We start from the raw sequence: 18,584 nt of genomic DNA on the forward strand, positions 1-18,584 counted from the left end.
ATTTTGGGTGTTCCTATGTAAGATGTGATGCCATGATGTGTGATTTGGAAATTCAGAGAAGCTTCTATGATATAACATTATTTTTAAAAAGGCTTAATTTTTTTTAGAAAGGGAAAGGAAGGCAGAAAGAGAGGAAGATACACTCATTTCGGGAGAGAAACACTGATTGGCTGCCTCTCACATGCCCCCATCCTGTGACCAGGCCTGCAACCCAGGCCTGTGCCCTGACTGGTAATCAAATCAGTGACCTCTCAGTTCACAAGTCGGCACACAACCCACTGGGCCACACCAGCCAGGGTGATAAATATTCTTTTTTTTTTTTTAAAGATTTTATTCATCCATTTTTACGGAGGGCAGGGAGGGGGTGGAGAGAGAGAGAGAGAGAGAGAGGGAGAAAGAGAGAGAGAAACATCAATGTGCGGTTGCTGGGGGTTATGTCCTGCAACCCAGGAATGTACCCTGGCTGGGAATCGAACCTGGGACACTTTAGTTCCCAGCCCGCGCTCAATCCACTGAGCTATGCCAGCCAGGTCAATAAATATTCTTTTTAATGTAATATTTTTTCCCAATGACAGTAGGGACCCTGCATTCACTGCATTCACTCCTGCTAAGACAGTAAGGACATCAGAGTAGACGGTGTAACGACCCTGCGTGTGTATCTGCCCTGTGTCTCCTCTCCCCCTTGTCTGCAGAATCCCCCTCATCTGCCTGCAGCACAGCCCAGTGCTGTCGCTCTGACCCGAGGTCACACCTGTGATCACCCCAGTCCTGCAGCTGCTGAGCCACAGGCAGATGTCAATTATCACCTCTAAATATGCCTGCAACTGACAGATGGACTTCTGTTGGATTAAAGTTATTTTTTCTTACATCGTGAAGGAGTCTGTTTCTCCCTTCTTCACTCACAGGAGGTGCAGGGTGTGGTTTGGTCAGTTGATGTTGGAGATAGTGCAGGTCAGTGGTTCTCACCCAGGGGCAGTGGTCCCACCTGTTCTCCCCTTTCCCAGGACACACGGCGATGTCAGAGGAAATGCCCTTCACACTCGGGGTGGGGGGTGGAGAGTTCCACTGGCATGTAGTGGTCAGAGGCCTTGGGATGGTGCTTATCTTCCCACAGCACCCAGCCCAGCCCCCAACCAGAATCACCAGCTCCAAAGGTCCCTGTTGTGGAGACAGAGAGCCCTGCTGGGTGTCCTGCCCCCAGTCTTCCCTGGAGGTCGCTCTGGCCCTGCTGTTCCTATACCTTGCTCATGCCAGGGGGCTCCCCTTTTCTCAGTTGCCGTCAGTGTCCGTTTTCCCCCCTCAGAGTGGGTGCGGAGTGCCATCAAAGGTCACTTTGCCTCTCTTATCAACACTATATATTATTTTCTAGTTAACCTGTAAATGTGGTAAAAGGCAATAGTGAGTTTGTGACTCATAAACCCATTTTGCATTCCTGGGGACCAAAGTCAATTTGGTAAATCCTGGTGCATCTCAGGAGTGTTTCCTTTAGGGAATTTTCATCTCTGTTAGTGCAAAGGGCCTGCACTTTTACTCCCTCATTCTCTCCTGGTCTGGTGTTGACATGAAGGTTATGCTTCCCCATTAAAGGAGTTAAGGAGTGTTCTTTACTTTTTTTTTTCCTTCTGGGAAGGTCATCTTAGTTTGAAGTGAGCTCTCCTTTGATTGCAGGAAGGGCTATTTCTCTAGAGACAGGCAGAGGATCTGAGGGTCTCAGCTCCTGCAGGGAAAGAGATAGTGTCCCATGCGGCCAGACTTCCGAGGACTCTGCACTTGGTTTCCTGTGTGTGAAGAGATTTCAGATCATTAATTCATTCCTTCATTCACTGTTCACTCCTCTCTCTTACAGAAAAGAGCAAGTGAGTGCTGGTTCCTGAGCTGGTTGCAGGTGTGGAGTGAGGAGTGAGAGGCAAAGTCCTTCCCTTCATATGCAGTGGGAGTGACACCAACACATCAGGAAGCAAAGAAGGGATTTCAGACCAGGGCAGGGAGGTGTGGATTGGCCACCTGAGGGGGAGGCCTGGACATTCCCAGAACGGAATCTGTTACTGCAGGTACTTTGGTTCTGGAGTGAAAACAGGTTAATTCTCCATTTGACTTCACTCCCCAGACCAGAATCTTTACCTCTGAGCTGAGGACACCCGAGAAGAAAAGATCTGAGCCAGTGGTTGTTCTAGGAATCCACACATACCACATAAGGCCCTTGGGGTAGAGGAGGGAAGGGGCTGTGGCTGCTGACAGACCCCCAGGGACTCGGATCAGCTGCTGCTCATGGTCTGTTGGGGCTGGACTGAGACTGGTCTCTCTCTGCTGAGTTCCTCCCATCAGACTGGCCCTTCTGTCTGTGTTGAATGTGTGCAGGGCTGGAGTGTGGGGAGGGAACTCTTATCTTAGGAGGTTTGTCTCCACTGTGTGTCCTGCACTAAATGCTCAACCCCACCTTGTAACTTGACTCACAGAGGGATGGAGGCTGAGTTCAAGGCAGTGAGTCCTGTGTGCAACTGTAAATTCACCTCACCTGACACGGAGTTCACAGAGGAATCACTCGCGGCACACACGGAGCTGTCCAGTTCCTTCTTCACTCTGAAAATTTTTCTTTATGACTTAATGGTGTAGTGTCCTGTGCCCTCCATGGTGAGCTTCTGGACCAGCAGGGACCCACGGGAGTACATTGTCTCTTGGTGGCTGTATTCGGGCTGGGTGTAATTTCTTGAGTGTCTATTACACATGATGAAACAGAATGTTTGTCATGCACACACTCCTCCTGTACCAGGCCCAGTTGGCAAGATTCTCAGGCCAACTGTGGAGAAAGAGAAGCACACCCTTCCCTTCAGCAGCATGGGGTGGCACTGACTCAATAGTGAGTTGGGCAGTTGTGTGGTGGCCTCCTGAAGGTTAAGAGTGATATTAGGAAGGAGGAGAGAAATTGATCAATATTTAGATCTATGTACTGGGATGGAGATATGAGGGCCTGGGTCATGACCAAATCTGTTCATCTCAGCCTTGTTCTGTGTGAGTGTGTGAGTGTGTCTCCCATGGCCAAGTTCAGCAGCATGGCCACCATTACATCAGCACCTCTGAACCTGTTATTTCCTCTGTTTCAAATGCTCTTCCCCAGGTGTCTGTCTGCCTCCCCTCTCACTGCCTTCAGACTCTTGCTGACACTGAGGTGCATCCTTGAAAAACCTCTCTTGACCAGTTTTTCTGGCTACCCTGTGTCTTCACTTTCTCACCTGTCCTGGCTGTTTTGCTTTGGTGGCACTTGTGGGTACCCGACATCACATCCAGATCTTTCCTTGTCTGTCTCCTCCCCACAGAACATGAGCTCCATGCAGGCAGGGGCTTGTCTGATCCTGTTGCACCCGCAGTGTCTGCGACAGGCTCCAGGCACCTGTGGGGGAATGAAGGAGTGGTCCCAGGTCATGAGTGACCTTCCTGGGGTGTATCTGCTTATTTCTGAAGTTGGTGGTATAAAAAAGTTTCCTGTCTCTGGTTAAGTTTTTCTGCTATCACACTGATGTAAATTGTTATTTTGATAATTGGTTTTCAGAAATTATTGTTCAGTGATGAGGAACTTGTAAACTTATTATAATTGAGATTTTCCTGCCTCCACACTTCCAGGTCATGAGATTTCCCTATTGTTGAGCCCCCTCCCCATCCTACTCTGCTCTTCTGTCCTCTCCCCTCAGGTCTCAACAGAAGCCCTCTGTCCCCTCTCAGAGCTCTGTCCTCTCCAGGGGACCCAGCCAGTCTCTGTCTTCATGGTCCTGTCTACCCCTAGGGATTGTCCCCTCTAATGGGCCAGGTGATCCCTGCCAGGGGATCCCTGCCAGGGGACGTGCCTTCTGCAGGCGGGGACTGAGGGGCACTCCATGTTGCATGCTGTCTGCTCTGTCCCTACCTCTGTGGCAGGAGATCAGATTCCAGTAGTGCTCACGGCCCCTCTGAACATTTAGAGCTGACACCCTCCTCCCAGTGTGTTGATCCTCCAGGGTCAGGAGCACTCAGCTGGTCAGGTAGACAAGGGTGGAGTCTGTGTAGAGAACCCTCCTCTGCCCTCCCCTCAGTCCTGCCTCTTCTTTCGCCTCCTTCCTGCTTTGTTAGGTCCACATGTTTGTTTCCTACTAACTGCTGAGGCTTCTGCACATTTGCCCGCGCGCGCGCACACACACACACACACACACACACGCATGCCGTGTTTGGGAAAGTGCAAGCCTGGGGTGTCTGGGTCCAGGGTGCTCCCCCAGCTCACTGTCAAGTGCACAGAGTCCCCCCCGCCACAGCCTCCTCGAGTTTGCATTTGTCTTTTGCTTTAGGGCATTAGGTAGGGGCGACATCAGAAATTCTGGTCACAGGGACCCACTGTGCATAGGAATCACCTGTGAAACTTCATACAGAATGTGATGTCCAGGTGACACCTTAGACATGCTGCTTCAACAGCTGTCCAGACACTGTGGAGGGCCGTTCAGGGGGTGACCCCCATGGGATGTGAGGGTGGGGTAGCCTTGTCCTGCTCTCCTGTGAACAGCAGGTTTGCAGGTCCTGCTGAAATGCATAGTCGGATCAGTAGGTGGGGAACCAGGGACTCTGCCTCTAACAAGCTCTCAGGGGACACTGACCACACTGGTCAGGGGCGCACTTTTGTTGGCAAGGTTGATGGGGACCCTTCTCCTGAGAGGATGACATCCACCCACCCCAGCATTGGCTCCACTGTCTAGGCCTTTGGTCTTTCAGCACAACACATGGAGCCACAGGGTCCCCCAAAGGAAGTGACTATATTGGTTTGTGACACGGAAACCCAGATGTGGACTAGGTCTTCCCCACCTCTAGTGCTCTGGGGACACTGGGTTTCCCCTTAGCAGGAAGGTCACAGAGATGACACTGGGGAGAGAAGGGGTCAAGTGGGTGAGGACTGGAGAGAGGGACCCCCTTCTATCTCCCTGGGGCTCTAGCCTGGCCACAGCTTCCAGGGACAGAAGGTCAGGACCTGGGGGTCCCAGCAGGACTAGTCCCTAGAGGTGTGAAGTGCGACTCTGTGTGTCCTGGGCGGAGAGGTTGTTGGGGAGGGTCAGCTGGACTGTGGGACACTGGTCCTGACTCCCTCTGCAGTCAGGGGGCTCAGTCCTGCCCAGTTCTGACATCACCTTGGATCTGAGTCAGGGGTTCCAGGTCTGGTCAGGACCCTGTTTGAGAAGAGCAGGTGGTGCCAGGAGAGCCCACAGCAGGGAGTGGAGCTGCTCACAGCTGAGAGGTGAGGGTGGGTGTGGTCAGCGTCCTGGTCCTGAAGGAGCTTGTCCCTCACACCTGTGCACACCTGTCCTCCTGACTTCCTGAAGGTCCAGGACTGAGGTGCAGGGGAAGCCATCAATGGTGCCAGTGTCTGTGTGTCTTCCAGTGTCCCGTCCATCTGGTCTTTGGTTTCTGCTTTATTGATTTCCTCCCATCCCTGTGAGCACTCCCTGAGCATTTCTTCTGTGCCAGCAGTGGGCTTGGCCTGGGGTCACCACAGAGACAGGCCTAGGTGAGTCGAATCCTTGGAGCAGGGAGCCAGGCACTTAGTCAGCAGCTATAGGAGGGACTATAGTGAGAGATAATCGTGTGGGAGAGAGTAGGGCGGCACCTAGTGTGGTGGGAGCATATGTAGACTCTTCCGGGAGCGTCCCCTCTGTGTTGTAGGCAAGACAGTGGTCTGACCCTCAGGGGCAGGAAGATTCCCTGAGGCTGGAGCATGGTCAGCCTCTGAGAGGTCACCTCTGAGTGTAACACTCAGCCATGTGTGGACAGTGCCAAGGAGTGATGTGCAGCCATGTGCAATGCAGTCACAATTCATAAATCGGAGCAGAATCGGGTTTTCTCAGTAATAATATCTCCCTTGCTGTGCCTTTCTCACATGGATAGGAACAAGTGGCCTTCCCACAGTCCCTTCTGATAGCATCCACCCTGCTGCAGCCCCTGGGAGCAGCATCCCGAGATCCCATCTGAGGTCCTGAGGACATGCAACCAGGGCTTGTGTGCTGGGAGCTGGGAGCTGTGTCTGCTTTGTTTTCATTGTTCACAAGGAGCTTTACTGACAAGAAGAAGTGGAGGGAGCTGCTGGGCCTGTGGGAGGGCTGCTGTCTCCCTCCCTTGGATGCGGGAGGGCGTTGTGGATGTCACTGCAGGAACTAACCTCAGAGTCAGCAGGACCAAGTCCAGGCTGCCCACAGGCAGTTCATGGTGGAGGAAGATGATGGACTCGATCTGGAGAGGGGTGGTAGACAGAACAAGGGCCCCTAAAGTCCACATCCTCATCCCTAGAATCTGTGAATATGTCACCTGACACAGGAAACTTACAGATGAGAGATCATGTGATCTGAGATTATTTGGTAAACCATTGGGCGTATGGAAATCACAAGGTCCTGTCCTTATAAGGGACAGAGGGGGGCAGGAGAGGCAGAGACCCAGAAGGAGGTGTGGTGGGGGCAGCAGAGCGCAGGGGCTTCAAGATGCTGCACTGCAGGCTCTGAAGATGGAGGCAGGACCCCAAGCCAAGGGATGCAGGTGCCTCTAAGCACTTGAAGAGGTGAGGACACCAGGGAGACCCTCCAGAAGGAATGAGCCACGTCCATGCCGTCATGTGTGCTGTGTGACTCCAGGAAGTGTGTGGTGATTGGCTGCAGCAGCTGCAGGAAACCTGCAAGAGGCATTGCCTTGTCTAACCCAAGTGCATTGTCTAACCTTGTGTGCATTGGGACAGGGAGGGGGTCAGAGGTCAGTCGTGATGTGAACCTGTGACGGTTTGTTACTGTGTTTCATCTCATGACAGACGATGCTCTGGCAACAGGAAAGTCCTCCTGAATGTGATTCTGTGTCTCTGTGTTGGACCAGCTTTGTTGTGTGAACGTGGGCACCCTGACCTGAGTGGACCTGCATGGGAACAGCACCCATCCTGGGCCTTCAGGGAAGGACTGAGAGCTGCAGGCCCAGCTGTGCAGAGGGGGCTGCAGGTGAGGTGAGTGTGGGAGGAGCTGGGCCAGGTGCAGGAGGAGACACTTTGTCCCATCTCCATGGGGTCCTGGGTGAGAGTTTGTTGGTGGAACAGCTGGATGCTCAGTTGTGGAAAGGACACTGAGACAGTGAGATCCAGGTGCAGTAGGAGAGAGGGGACTGATGGGAAGTGGGGGCTGAGGTTATGGACAGGCGGAGGAGGGGCTGCTCAGGGCAGGAGTCCTGGGTCCTCCCCACCTTGGTTACTCTGACAGCCTCTCTCTGTGTCCCCCGGATGCGAAGATGACCTGAGGGTTAGCCTTTGGGTCAAAGCAGAAACTCATAGACAGAGCCCAGCACCCTGGATCCCACATTTGGGGATCAACAACTTTGTGGAGGCCATGAGGTTCTGGGAGAGAAAGAAGGAAGGGTTCGGAGCACTGGGAGAACCAGAAGGGGCCCCACCCAGAATATGTGCCCTACCCATGGGTGCTGGCTAGGACCCCACAGAAGGACCCTTGCTCATCTTTGTGAGAACATGAGATGACCCCTGTTGGGTGACTCTGAGAGACAGGACACATGTACAAAGGGACAAACCCTGCAGGTGTCCATGGCCTGGTCCCCAGGGCTGTGTGAGGACAGCCCAGAGCTCTCCTGGTTGGTTGCAGTTCCTCTCATGTCTGTGTTTGATCTATTTTATTTTTTATTGACTGGTTAGAGAGAGAGAGGGAAGGAGCGAGAGGAAAGTAGAGGGACAGAAAGAGAGAGCGAGAGAGAGCGAGAGAGCGAGAGAGAGAGAGAGAGAGAGAGAGAGAGAGAGACCCACCCAGCCATGCGTCTATTGGTTGGTTCCTGCATCAGCCCTGACTGGAGATTGAACCTGTAACCCTGGTACACCGGGACAGCAGTACAACCAACTGAGCAACCTGGGCAATGCTCTGCCTTTCCTTCAGCATGCCCCCACCTCCACACCCCGGCCCTCTTCTCTCTCCCAGGAAACAAAATGGGGGCTGGGAACTTGGAATTTATTCCCCAATGTGACCGAGGAGAGAAAGCACCCAGATGAATTCACCCAGGTGAATTTGTTCTGAAAGGTGTTCCCTCTCATAGAAAAAGAGCAAATGATGGGCAGGCTCCCTTTATTTGGATCACACAGGTGGTCCTTGGTGCCTCACAAACCCAGTCACTTTCTGGAAGATGGGAGTCTTTACCCTGGTCCATCAGGGTCAGGGTGACTGGTCTGGGTCATCAGTAATCAGGAGGGACCTCGACCTCGGGCCCAGGTCCCTGAATATCCTCCGGGCTCAGGGCTGGTTCTCTGGCTCAGGATGCAGTGGCCGACCCCCCAGGGTCTGGGTCTCAGGCCGTCCCTCCCACAGCCCTGGAGGAGCAGGACCCGGAGGAACTAGGAGGCCCCGTCGGCTCTGGGGCTGATGCGGCAGTACACGTCTGTGCTTGGGTGCAGCAAGTCCTGTGACGGAAGGAGAGGCCCCTGAGCCCTGAAGCCTCCTCAGAACAAGTGCAGCATTTCCCAGGCGTGCTGGGGCCTGCCTGTGCTGGGGGTGCCTGTCCCCGGGCACCTCCCTCTCCCCACCCTCGGTTTGCACGTTATGCTGCCGTTTCCCGAACATGGAGCACAGCCAGGCTTGGGCTGGGGGCAGGTCCTGCGCCCCTGTGACCTGCAGGACCGAACGTTCATCACCCACACTCACCTCATAGATGGGGCCGGATGTCCTGGTGCCGGGTAGGGGGCCCTGTGCAGGGGGTAGAGAGAGGGCATCAGGGGACAGGACAGGAGGCCATTTCTGCACAAGAGTGACAGCTCTGCCTCCTGAGCAGCTGTCCCCATACCTACCTGTCAACCTGTACCCCAGTTTCAGTCTATGCTGCACCTACTTGCCCTTGTTAGCCTGGGAACCCTGGCTGGTGCTCTCAGTGCCTGCTCTGCCTCATGCTGGACCCCAGGGTTCCCCTCAGTCCACCCCAAGGAACCAGGACAGACTCAGGACTGGGTGGGGGTCTGTCCTTGACGTGGGTGCCCCTTCCAAGCCAAGGTGGGGTGGGCCTTGTGCTGGCTGCTCTGGGGGTGGGGTCTGTGTTGTGTGGTGATTTTGGACGGTGTCCCTGCCCTGAGCCTGCACAGCCGGGGCCCTGGGTGGAGAGATGGGGCGGGGATGGACTCACCGGGGAGATGGAGGTTCCAGAAGGACCCTGGCCTGGAAGAAGAGACAAGTGTTAGCACCCAGGGGTGAGGATGCTTCACCCATCGTCCTGGAGGGGGTGGGTCTTTAGCTCCCAGACAACCAGGGGTGACAGAGCATCTCTCAGAGACAGACCCTCTGGCCATTTTGGGGTCCAGTGAGGGAGGTGGTAACACATGACACAGCCCTCCAGGTCAGGGGTTATGGGCAATCGGGGTCCCCTGTGCTGTGTGGGTGATGAGAGCTCCCCCTTGTAGCCCAGGCAAGGATCAGAGCCCGAGGGGAACATGTAGGAGTGGACACTGTGGCGGGTCAGGGGACCAGCCTCTCCCAGGCTGAGCAGACACTCACCTGGAGTGGGTGCTGGGGGTCGGTGCTTTGTGAGACCTCGTTTGTCCCTGGCCCTAGGAGAGGTCAGACATACTTGTGAGGGGAGCAGAGGGAGCTGTGGTGTCACAACAGGGGAAAAGGAGTGTTCCCCTTCCTCTCAAAGGGTGGGGACCTCTCTCCACTGTTTTGGAGGGGGAGGGCCCAGGAGAGGGAAACTGAGGCAAGGCCTAAAGAATCCATGGCTGAGCTGGGCCCACAGGGGAAGGACCCACAGGCAGATGGGGTTCGACAGGCAGTTAATGAGGAAGGGACTGAGGACCCAGGTCAGGAATCTCCCCGAGGGTCTGTCTTTGTGGGAAGGTCAAGGCCACAGAGGGAAGCAGGGCCAGTAGCTTGTGCAGGACACTGGGGGCCCGGTGCCTGCTGCCTCTGGATGAAAGTGGTGCCTGCTGGGGCCAGATGTGGCCCTCAGGCCCAAGAGCTGAACTGTGACAGGGGCCTGTCCTCTGTCTCCATCTGCCTGCACTGGAGGCCAAAACCACAGCACAGGGTCTGCTGTCCTGTCCAGGCCCAGGTCTCCTGTCTCACACATCAGGGTTGTGGTTCCCAACCCGGCCACGTGGGGGCGCCTGAGCCCACCGGGGCTGTGCAGACCCTGCCACCCTCAGCTGTGTGACCTCAGCCAGGACGCCCTTCAGATCCTGGGGCAGCAGATTCCCCTCACAGGGTGGGAGGATTTAGAGAAACAGCAGCAGGTGCCTCACTGAGCACTTACTCCCTGCCAGCCCAGTGCAGGTGTGAAGAGTGAACCGGGACCATCCTGGGGGGACAGTTCCTTAGTTGTGACTCATTTATAGATGAGGAAGCTGTTGAGGAAACTGCCCTGGTCAGCAGCTGGTGAAGGAGGAGTTGTAGAAAGTGAGTTAGGAACGTCCACGGGGAAGTGAGGAGGCCACAGAGAGCCAGCCCAGCATCAACGAGGGGTCTCCTGCCTCCTGACCTGAGGTCAGAGTGGGATCAGTAGGGGGTCAGCAGGGAGTCAGCCTAGGGTGGGCAAGATGAGGGTGAAGGACATGCCATCATACCTCCTAGTCCTCCTGCAGTAAAGGAAACACCCCAGGGAGGTCCCCAGAGCCACCACAACGAGGATGCCCCCAATCACGATGCTAGTGATGGTCCTGGCAGAATAGCCGGTGTAGTCATTTTCTACTGAAAGGAGAAGGGAAAGGGGGAGGGGAGAGGGTCTGAGTTTACTCAGGGTAAAGCAGGAGGGGCCTTGCAGGGGGAGGCCTGGTTACGGGGGAAGGAACTGTCACCATCTGTGTGTGGTTTTGGAGTATTGTCATCGCACCGTCCTGTGACACCGCTGTGCCCATGGTTGCATCCTGTCCTTTCACACACTGGAACCTTCATCAGCTCTAACTGTACACGTGCTCTCACACCTGCCACTTCTGTGTCCCATTCACTGTCCTCCTGACTCCTCTCCCCTCTCCCCTTGTGTCTCTTTCTCTTCTCCAGCCCTGATGACTGTCTCAGAGGGCAGGCCCTGACCTGTCCACTCAGTGCTGATTCGTGGCAAGGATGCACCGACTGTGTTCACGGGTCCAGGAAGGGTGGGAATCCCTGTCCGTTATCTGGTCCTTCTATCCCCATGAGGGGCCAGTGTTACCCCCATGGAGCATAGACAGAATCTGAGACATGAGGTGCTTAAAAACCACTGGAGGTCACAGACGTGATGCGTGATAAACAACATTTTCACTCAGTTCTGCTGGACTGACAGCTGATGACAACAACATTCCTACACATAACAACACTATCTGACAGCACTAACTGAGCCCTGACTGTGAGTGAGCCGAAGGGCTTTAATCTCACTAAATCTCATGATAAACATCCTCACAATGTCCTACAATCCAGCTGTTTTGTTCCAGCTTACAGCCGAGGAAACTGAGTCTCAGTTGGGTGAGCATCAGCTTGAAGTCAGCCAGCTCGTGCACAAAGAACCCAGACCAGGATGAGATTATTGTAATTCTGGGGCTTCCCCATGTTGCTCTATAGGCTCTCACTGGGCTCCCCATTCCTCAAGGCTTGCATCCACCTCATTCCCCTGTGTGTGAGATACACAAAGGGTCAGATGGGAGAGGTTGAGGGTCACTTACTTTGTACATCCAGCCTGTGGGGGTCACTTTTGCTGGTGCTGATGGGGTTGGAGACCTCACACTGATAACCCCCAGCATCCTCCCTCCTGACAGGCTCTATGATTAGGGTGCTGTTGTCCTGGGACAGATTCATCCTGTTTGTGAGCAGGAGTCTCTGGTCCCTGAAGAACCAATGGATGGAGATCCCAGTGTCATTTGTGAGGCAGGTCATGACCATGGTGTCCTTATGTTCGGTGACGGTGGTGTTCCTGGCTCGGATGGAGGGTTTCCCCACGGGCGCTGTGGAGAAATGAGATGGTGACTGACTGAGAGCCAGCTCCTTCCTCAGAACCTTAGCGAATCAGTCCCCAGGGAGCTCTGATATGGTCACCAGAGGATGGCCCTGACCTCTGAAGGAGGACCAGCGTCTTTGTTCAGGTGAAAATGTTAGAAGAGGTCTATATCTCTCCCTCTGATACAAGATCACCCCAGGATGTCTGTGACCTGTTCCCCTGCACCCCTGTAGAATGAGCACCAGGAAGGCTTTTCTCAGTCCATGTGTCCAGCATCTCAGCCTCAGGTGGAATTTTTTCACCCATCGACTTTTCCTGTGACTCTTTCCTGTAGTTTTGTCAGACTTTCTATGTGATCAAACCCTCTCTCTGTATGATGGCTTTACCTAGACAAGGGAAGGCTTTTCCTGTTTGTTAAATAATTTAGAGGACAATGAGGACAGCCCAGTCAGTCTTCCTGACCTTAGGACCTCAATAAATTCCAATCCAAAGGCTTTCTCAGTGTGAAGAGGACTTTTACTTCCTGGCCTGTGGAGTGAATATCACAGAGAAGAGAAACCTCTAGAGAGAAGCAGTCACAGTTTAACACGGGCTGGGACTCTCAGCCTTCTCTGTAAACTTCAAACTTTGTGGCACTGCTCCTTTTGTCCCATGAAGGAACTTCATGGAGGAATCTACCCATCTGTCAGGTAAGTACCATTGCTCACTGCTCTCCTCTGGAACATCATGCATGTTGGTGTCACACAGTGTTACACAGATGGTGACCTCAGAGTCAGGACACGGTTCAGAGGTGCCTACACTGTGGCTGTTTCCATGCAGCCTTGCTGGAGGGAGGCTCTGTAGTCGCACGTTTTGGCCCAGTTGAGGACAGGCCACCCATGCAACTCCTCCAGGGCCCTGTCCCAGCACAGGGGGCAGCAGGGTCAGGCACCAGGTGAGCCTGGAACAGAGAAGAGAGCAAGGGTCTGTCCTGCTCACCCTCCTTGGAGCGGGTTTCACCCTTTCATTTGGGGAGAAAGAGGTGAGCTTGACTCGAAGTCTCGTATGTTCTCTATATGACACGGAGTGGGTCACAGAAAAGAAGGAGGTGAGAGAAGGAATGTGTTAGTGACAGAAAAAGCAACTTGACCATGAGGCCCCTTGTGTTTCCCCCTCTGTGGAGCCCCCTCCACTATGTGGTACTTTTGTGGGGCTGAGAGAACTCCCCTTCCTCACTTCCAAGACTGAACCCCAGCTCTGCCATGAGAAATCAGAAGAGCAAGGGGAGGAGAGAGACGACAGAGATGTGGGGGAGGGTTCAGGGGAAGGATTTGTGATTTGCTGTGTCCATGGCCACAGGATGGAGACAACATCCAGGCTCTTTTCAAAAACCAGACCAACATCCACCCCAGAGCTCGGTGCTGATGGTCCAGGAGACACTTACCAGTCACTGTGATGGTCCTGACTGTGGTCCTACTGAGGCCAGTGACAGAGTTATGGGCGAGGCAGGTGTAGGATCCACTGTCACTTGCAGTGATGCTGGGGATAAAGAGTTCCTGTGTTGGTTGCTGGGGTCTCCCATTGATAAGCCAAGAATACTGTGCAGGTGGGTTAGAGGCTGCATGGCAGGAGAGGTTGAGGTTTTCCCCTGGTGGGTAATGGGAGTCTGAGGGGGAAATGGAGGGGGTGTCTGGGCCATCTGGAGCAAACAGAGCAAAGCCACACATGATGTCATCAGAGGGAAGGGAAAGCTCCTGGCCTGTGTAAGGGCCCCAGTGTCCCTCTGAGCTGGGCCCCATCCTTGTTGTGAAAGGTCCCAACACAACCCCTATGTTCACTGAGCTGAGTCTGAGACATTAACCTGTTGTCCCACCACAGGGTGTTGACTGGGAGCCTTTCAAGACAGGGGCCTCCCATCCCATCCTAGTCTTGCGTCAAGGTGGACCTGCCCGGGTTCGCCTGACACAGGAAGTTGTGACCACCCTTGGTGTCCTGTGTGAGGGTCTGTGTATTCAGGACAAGGATAGTTGTATCCTGGCTTCTGACATGTGGATTTGGGTGGCAGCCTGGACCACACAGGGCAGAAGTTACTCACAGAGAACATTCAGGCTGAAGGGATCACTTTGGCTGGCACTTTGCGCAGAAAGCATACACAGGAGGTCAGAAGAAAGTCTGGTGGTCAGTTCAGGACTCAGGCTGCAGGACCATGAGGTGGGACACTGTGCCTGGGAGTTCCCTGGTGACTGATATGTGACAGGGACCCCATAAAGGGTAGAGCAGAGTCCAGGAATGATTGAGACAGGGTGAGGGACACAGGAGCTGGCTGGCTTTGGCAGCAGAACCAGGCTCCTGTTCCTCAGTCTTTACTGTCCTGTCTCCCACTGCAGTGGGCAGAACCCTTCCTCTGACACTCAGACGACAGCAACTACAGAAGGGGGGACTTGTGGGAAGTGAGGCGGCTGGAACTTGCTGAAAATATGGCCCTTATGGACTAATTGTGTTTGGCATTATGAGACAGAACTTTGAGTTAAATTGTGAAAGACCATGTGAAAACCATTATTATGCCCCAAAGATCTAAGGCCAGTCTCTGGAGGAATCTTTCTGTCTAGAGAGCACTTTGAAGGTCACAGACCAAGTTCTGAGTCCAACCAGGACACGCTGTGACTAAAGGAAGACGCTGTAATGAGTGTGAAGTCAGTGCCTCCCTGGGGAGAGAGAAAGACTGTGAGTCCTGCTAAGGGGACAGAGTGACCAGAGGGCATGGGTTGGCCTCTCTGTTGTATAAAGGGAGAGATGACAGCAAACTGGTAGAAAAGATTCATGTCATGTTAGTACATGTAGGAAGAAGATCCCTGTCACCAGTTTGTGTGGACAGTCAGGCTAGTGGGAGGAGCCCCCACCTAACCCAGGAAACAGAACTGAGCTTTGATCAAATTCGTTCAAGTTAGATGCTGTCTAACTTGAAATGGAAGACTCTATAATGAGTGTGAAGTCAGTACCTCCCTGGTGAGAGAGAGACTGTGAGTACTGCTAAGGGGACAGAGTGACCAGAGGGCAGCGTCAAGTTAGATGCTGTCTAACTTGAAAGGACAGAGAAAGGACAGAGGCAGGTGCACCTCCTTGTCTGAGAGGGTCCCACCCCATCACAAAGGTGCCATCATGAGGACACATGTGTGACATAGGCTGTGAATCAGTCAGATGGTGCAGGGTCACCAGCCCACCTTGGGAATGTCTCCAGGTCCCTGGGAGGAATGGGAGCCTCACACCATGTGGATGTGAGTCACGAGTCAGGGGTGAAGTGATCCTGTGAGCTTTTGGGGACTGAGGCCTGTCCTTCTGCCTTTGACTCCCTGGCTGAGTCACACAGAGAGTAGATCAATGGTTTACATGTCCCTGTCAGGTGGCCTGTTCCTGTTCTTGGCACAAGGGAGGGAAGGAGCCCTGGATGGGGCATAGCAGAGGCTCTTTCTCCTGGTGACTCGGGAATCTGGCTCCAGGTGGAGCCGGAGCTGCTGCTCTGACTGACTTTGTCCTTTCCTGTTGCCCAGGTGGGTGGACTGGACACAGGTGTTAACAGGAGAATCTAGGGAGCCTGCAGGGTGGAGGAGGCAGAGCAGAGCAGGGCAGTGCAGATGGAGTGAAGGAGGAGGCAGATGAGAGGCTTGGAAGGAGCAGAGAGAGCCAGAAATGTCCTTGGTAATGAGCAGTGGGGGTTACAGGTGAGTTTAAGAACTCCAGGGTCCTGGCCCTTTAGGATAGGTTGGAAGATCATCCCAGAAACTGCAAGGCTGTGGGTTTGATTCCCAGTCGGGCACATGCCTACATTGTGGGTTCAGTCCCTGGTTGTGGTGCGTGAAAAAGGCAACTGATTGATGTTTCCCTTCTACTTTCTCTCCCTCTGGTCCCTCTGTCTCCAAAATCAATCAGCATGTCCTCAGTTGAGTATAAAACAAACAAACAAAAACTCTAGAACCAAGAGCCGGCAGGACCTGTGCAGCACAGGAAACTCTCCCATGGCTGAATAGCCCCATAGTCACTGTGGGACTTGGCTCCTGAGGGGGCTTCTGGGGCAGGTGGTCAGAGGGATGGTACGTGGGTCTCAGCTCCTCGAGAGACAAGGAATAGGTGAGACCAAAACCTCTTAGGGCTCTGCATCCAGGTTCCAGTCTCTGTAGAGATTATGAACCATTCATTCACTCATTCATTCATTCATTCACTCATTCATTCATTCTTTTATTCAGCATCATTCTTTTTCTCTTCCATGAAAAAGCCATTGAGTGCTGGTCCCTGAGCTGGCTGAGGTGTGGAGTGAGGAGTGAGAGGCAAAGTCCTTCCCTTCACATCCAGTGGGAGTGACACCAACATATCAGGAAGCAAAGAAGGGATTTCAGTCCAGGGCAGGGAGGTGTGGATCGGCTACCTGAGGGGGAGGCCTGGGAGCTCTCAGTATTGACTCTGATTGTTACTGAGATAATTTTGTTCTAGAGGGAAAACTAAATCTCCATTTGCTGTCACTCTTCAGACTGGAAAATCGAGCTCAGTGGGGACACCTGAAAAAAAGGACTAGAACCAAAGGCTGATGTTGGTCTCCACAGACACCTAAAAAGACCCCAGGGACAGGAGCAAATAGGGCTGTGGCTGTACAAGGACAACCACTAGCTGTGTCTGATCTGCTGCTCACGCTCTGTGTGACCCTGATCCAATGACTGCATCACACTGTGCCTCAGTTTCCCCGAATCAATATCAAACAAACAGTAAATAAGTTCAGGGTTACCATGTTGTCTATGAATTAACTTGAAAACATTCCTTAATATTGACCAAAACTAAGTACAGAGGACCTGCCCATACAAGTGACAAATCCCAGTTTGTGCCTCAAAGGCAGAGAATCCCTGGGCTGGTTCCTGGTGGAGGAGCAGCTGTCAGGAACACACTTCCTGCTCCTCCCTGGAGGCGCTGACCATCCACTGGAGTCTCCTGTGTCCTCCAGGGCATTCAGCCAATGGTCCTGGGAGCTTGTCTACCTGTGCCCTCCACACACTGTCTCAGGTGAAGGATGAGGCTCCATCGCTGCCCTAATGGGGCTCTTGGGGCTGAGCTCTGGCTGTTGACCAGCTCAGGACCCTTGGGCATGGAGCTTCCCAGACAGCCCAACCCACCCTGACACAGGCTGCCCAGGACCCCTGGAGTCAGCATGTTTGGAACAGGGGTCTAGGGAGGGGCTCCTGGGCTGAACTTCTCTGTGAGAATCTAGGGGATGCTCAGGTCAGGTCCTGACCAAGCCCTGCAAGACCTTTCTTGGGGTCAAGGTCATGTGGAAGGTCCAGGGAGCTGGACCGAGTTTGGTTTCCCTTTGCTGACTTACTCCCATCAAACTGGTCTTCCTCTGTGCAGTGAATGTGTGCAGGGCTGGAATCTGGGGAGGGAACTCTGATCTGTGGAAGTTTGTCTCCACTGTGTCTGTCCTGCTCTAAATGCCCAATTCCACCCTGGGACGTGAAGCAGAGGGGGATGGAGGCTGAGTCCAGGGTGTGAGACCTGTGTGTGAGTAGAATTCACCCCACCCAACACCAAGAGGTAAAGGAGCAATCACTCACTGTACACACAGAGCTGTCCACTTGCTACTTCAGTCTGCGTATCTTTCGTTATGGCTTGTACGGTGTAGTGTCCTGTGTCATTCAGGGTGACCTTCTGGAACAGCAGGGATCCATTGGTGTATATTGTCTCTCGACCACTGTGTGCAGGCCCGGTTAGAATTCTTGCAAGTGTTATTATATATGTTGCAATTTGATGGTTGCTGTCTACCCTTTCCCCTTTGTACCAGGAATAGCTTATAAGATTCTCAGGCAGACTGTGGGCAAGGAGAAGCACATCCTCCCCTTCAGTAGCATTGGTTGACTCAATAGTTAGTCGGGCAGTGGTGGGCAGGCTCCAGAAGGTTAACAGTGAGACTAGGAGGGAAGAGAGAAATTGACCAATATTTGGGTCTATGTGTTGGGAGGGAAAAATCAGGTCCTGGGTCCTGAGCAAATCTGTTCATCTCTCAGCCTTGTTGTGTGTGTGTGTGTGTGTGTGTGTGTGTGTGTGTGTGTGTGACTGAGTGTATGTGAGTGTGTGTGAATGTGTCTCCCATGGTCAAGGTCAGCAGCATGGCCACCATTACTGGAGGGCCTCGGAACCTGAGGGCCCTGTGCTCCCCAGGAGTCCCCAGCCACTTTCTGCCTCTGATCCCCCCATCTACCCCCAGGTAACTCTGGTGCCTCACCAGCCAGCAGGAACTCCTTCCACAAGACAAATCCTCTGTGGGCAGGGGCTGAGGGGGCCTCCATGGCATCTGCTGGCTGCTCTGTCTCTCCCTCTCTGAGATGAGCTTGGATCCAGAATTGCTCACAGGCACTGGAGTTCCACTGTGTGGGATCTGTGTCCCCCTTCCCTGAGTGCTGAGCCTCCTCCTGTGTCAAGATCACTTCCTGGGTCACGTGGGCTGGGGTGGGGTTCTTGCCCAGAATCCTCCTCTCCTTCCCCTCATTCTTATCTCCCCGTCCCCTTCTTCCCCTTTCCTTTCCTTTCCTCCGCATTTCAGTTCCCTGTAACTGCTGAGTCTGCTGCCTTTTCCAGCAGTGACTCCTCCCCATACACATGTACACACACACACACACACACACACACACACACACACACACACA

General features: G+C 53.6%; 1 protein-coding gene across 2 annotated transcripts; it reads right to left on the bottom strand.

The window, feature by feature from the left end:
- Window positions 1-8,095: 8,095 nt before the first annotated feature.
- Window positions 8,096-18,335, bottom strand: LOC123818243 (carcinoembryonic antigen-related cell adhesion molecule 21-like). Of its 2 annotated transcripts, none has more exons than XM_045838244.1 (8): window positions 18,164-18,335; window positions 17,496-17,849; window positions 11,651-11,929; window positions 10,580-10,700; window positions 9,516-9,568; window positions 9,148-9,179; window positions 8,676-8,717; window positions 8,096-8,434 (listed from the first exon to the last, which is right to left on the bottom strand). In XM_045838244.1, exons 1-8 carry the CDS (start codon window positions 18,225-18,227, stop codon window positions 8,369-8,371), a joined length of 1,011 nt encoding a protein of 336 aa, XP_045694200.1. In that variant the 5' UTR covers window positions 18,228-18,335; the 3' UTR covers window positions 8,096-8,368. The 2 variants fall into 2 exon arrangements, with proteins under 2 accessions (XP_045694200.1, XP_045694199.1); XM_045838243.1 differs by having other exon boundaries at window positions 10,580-10,703.
- Between the last annotated feature and the right edge of the window lie 249 nt (window positions 18,336-18,584).

The sequence above is a fragment of the Phyllostomus hastatus genome, unplaced genomic scaffold (assembly GCF_019186645.2).
Source record: "Phyllostomus hastatus isolate PE091 unplaced genomic scaffold, TTU_PhHast_1.1 phas_contig_277, whole genome shotgun sequence".
Classification (NCBI taxonomy): Eukaryota; Metazoa; Chordata; class Mammalia; order Chiroptera; family Phyllostomidae; genus Phyllostomus; species Phyllostomus hastatus.

Coding starts and splice junctions, on each gene's coding strand:
- LOC123818243 (XM_045838243.1), bottom strand. CDS start 18,227: ATGGAGGCCCCCTCAGCCCCTGCCCACAGAGGATTTGTCTTGTGGAAG. Junction 10,704..11,650: donor CCACAGGCTGGATGTACAAA/GTAAGTGACCCT, acceptor TTCTCCTTTCAG/TAGAAAATGACTACACCGGC. Junction 9,180..9,515: donor ACCCCCAGCACCCACTCCAG/GTGAGTGTCTGC, acceptor CTCTTCTTCCAG/GCCAGGGTCCTTCTGGAACC.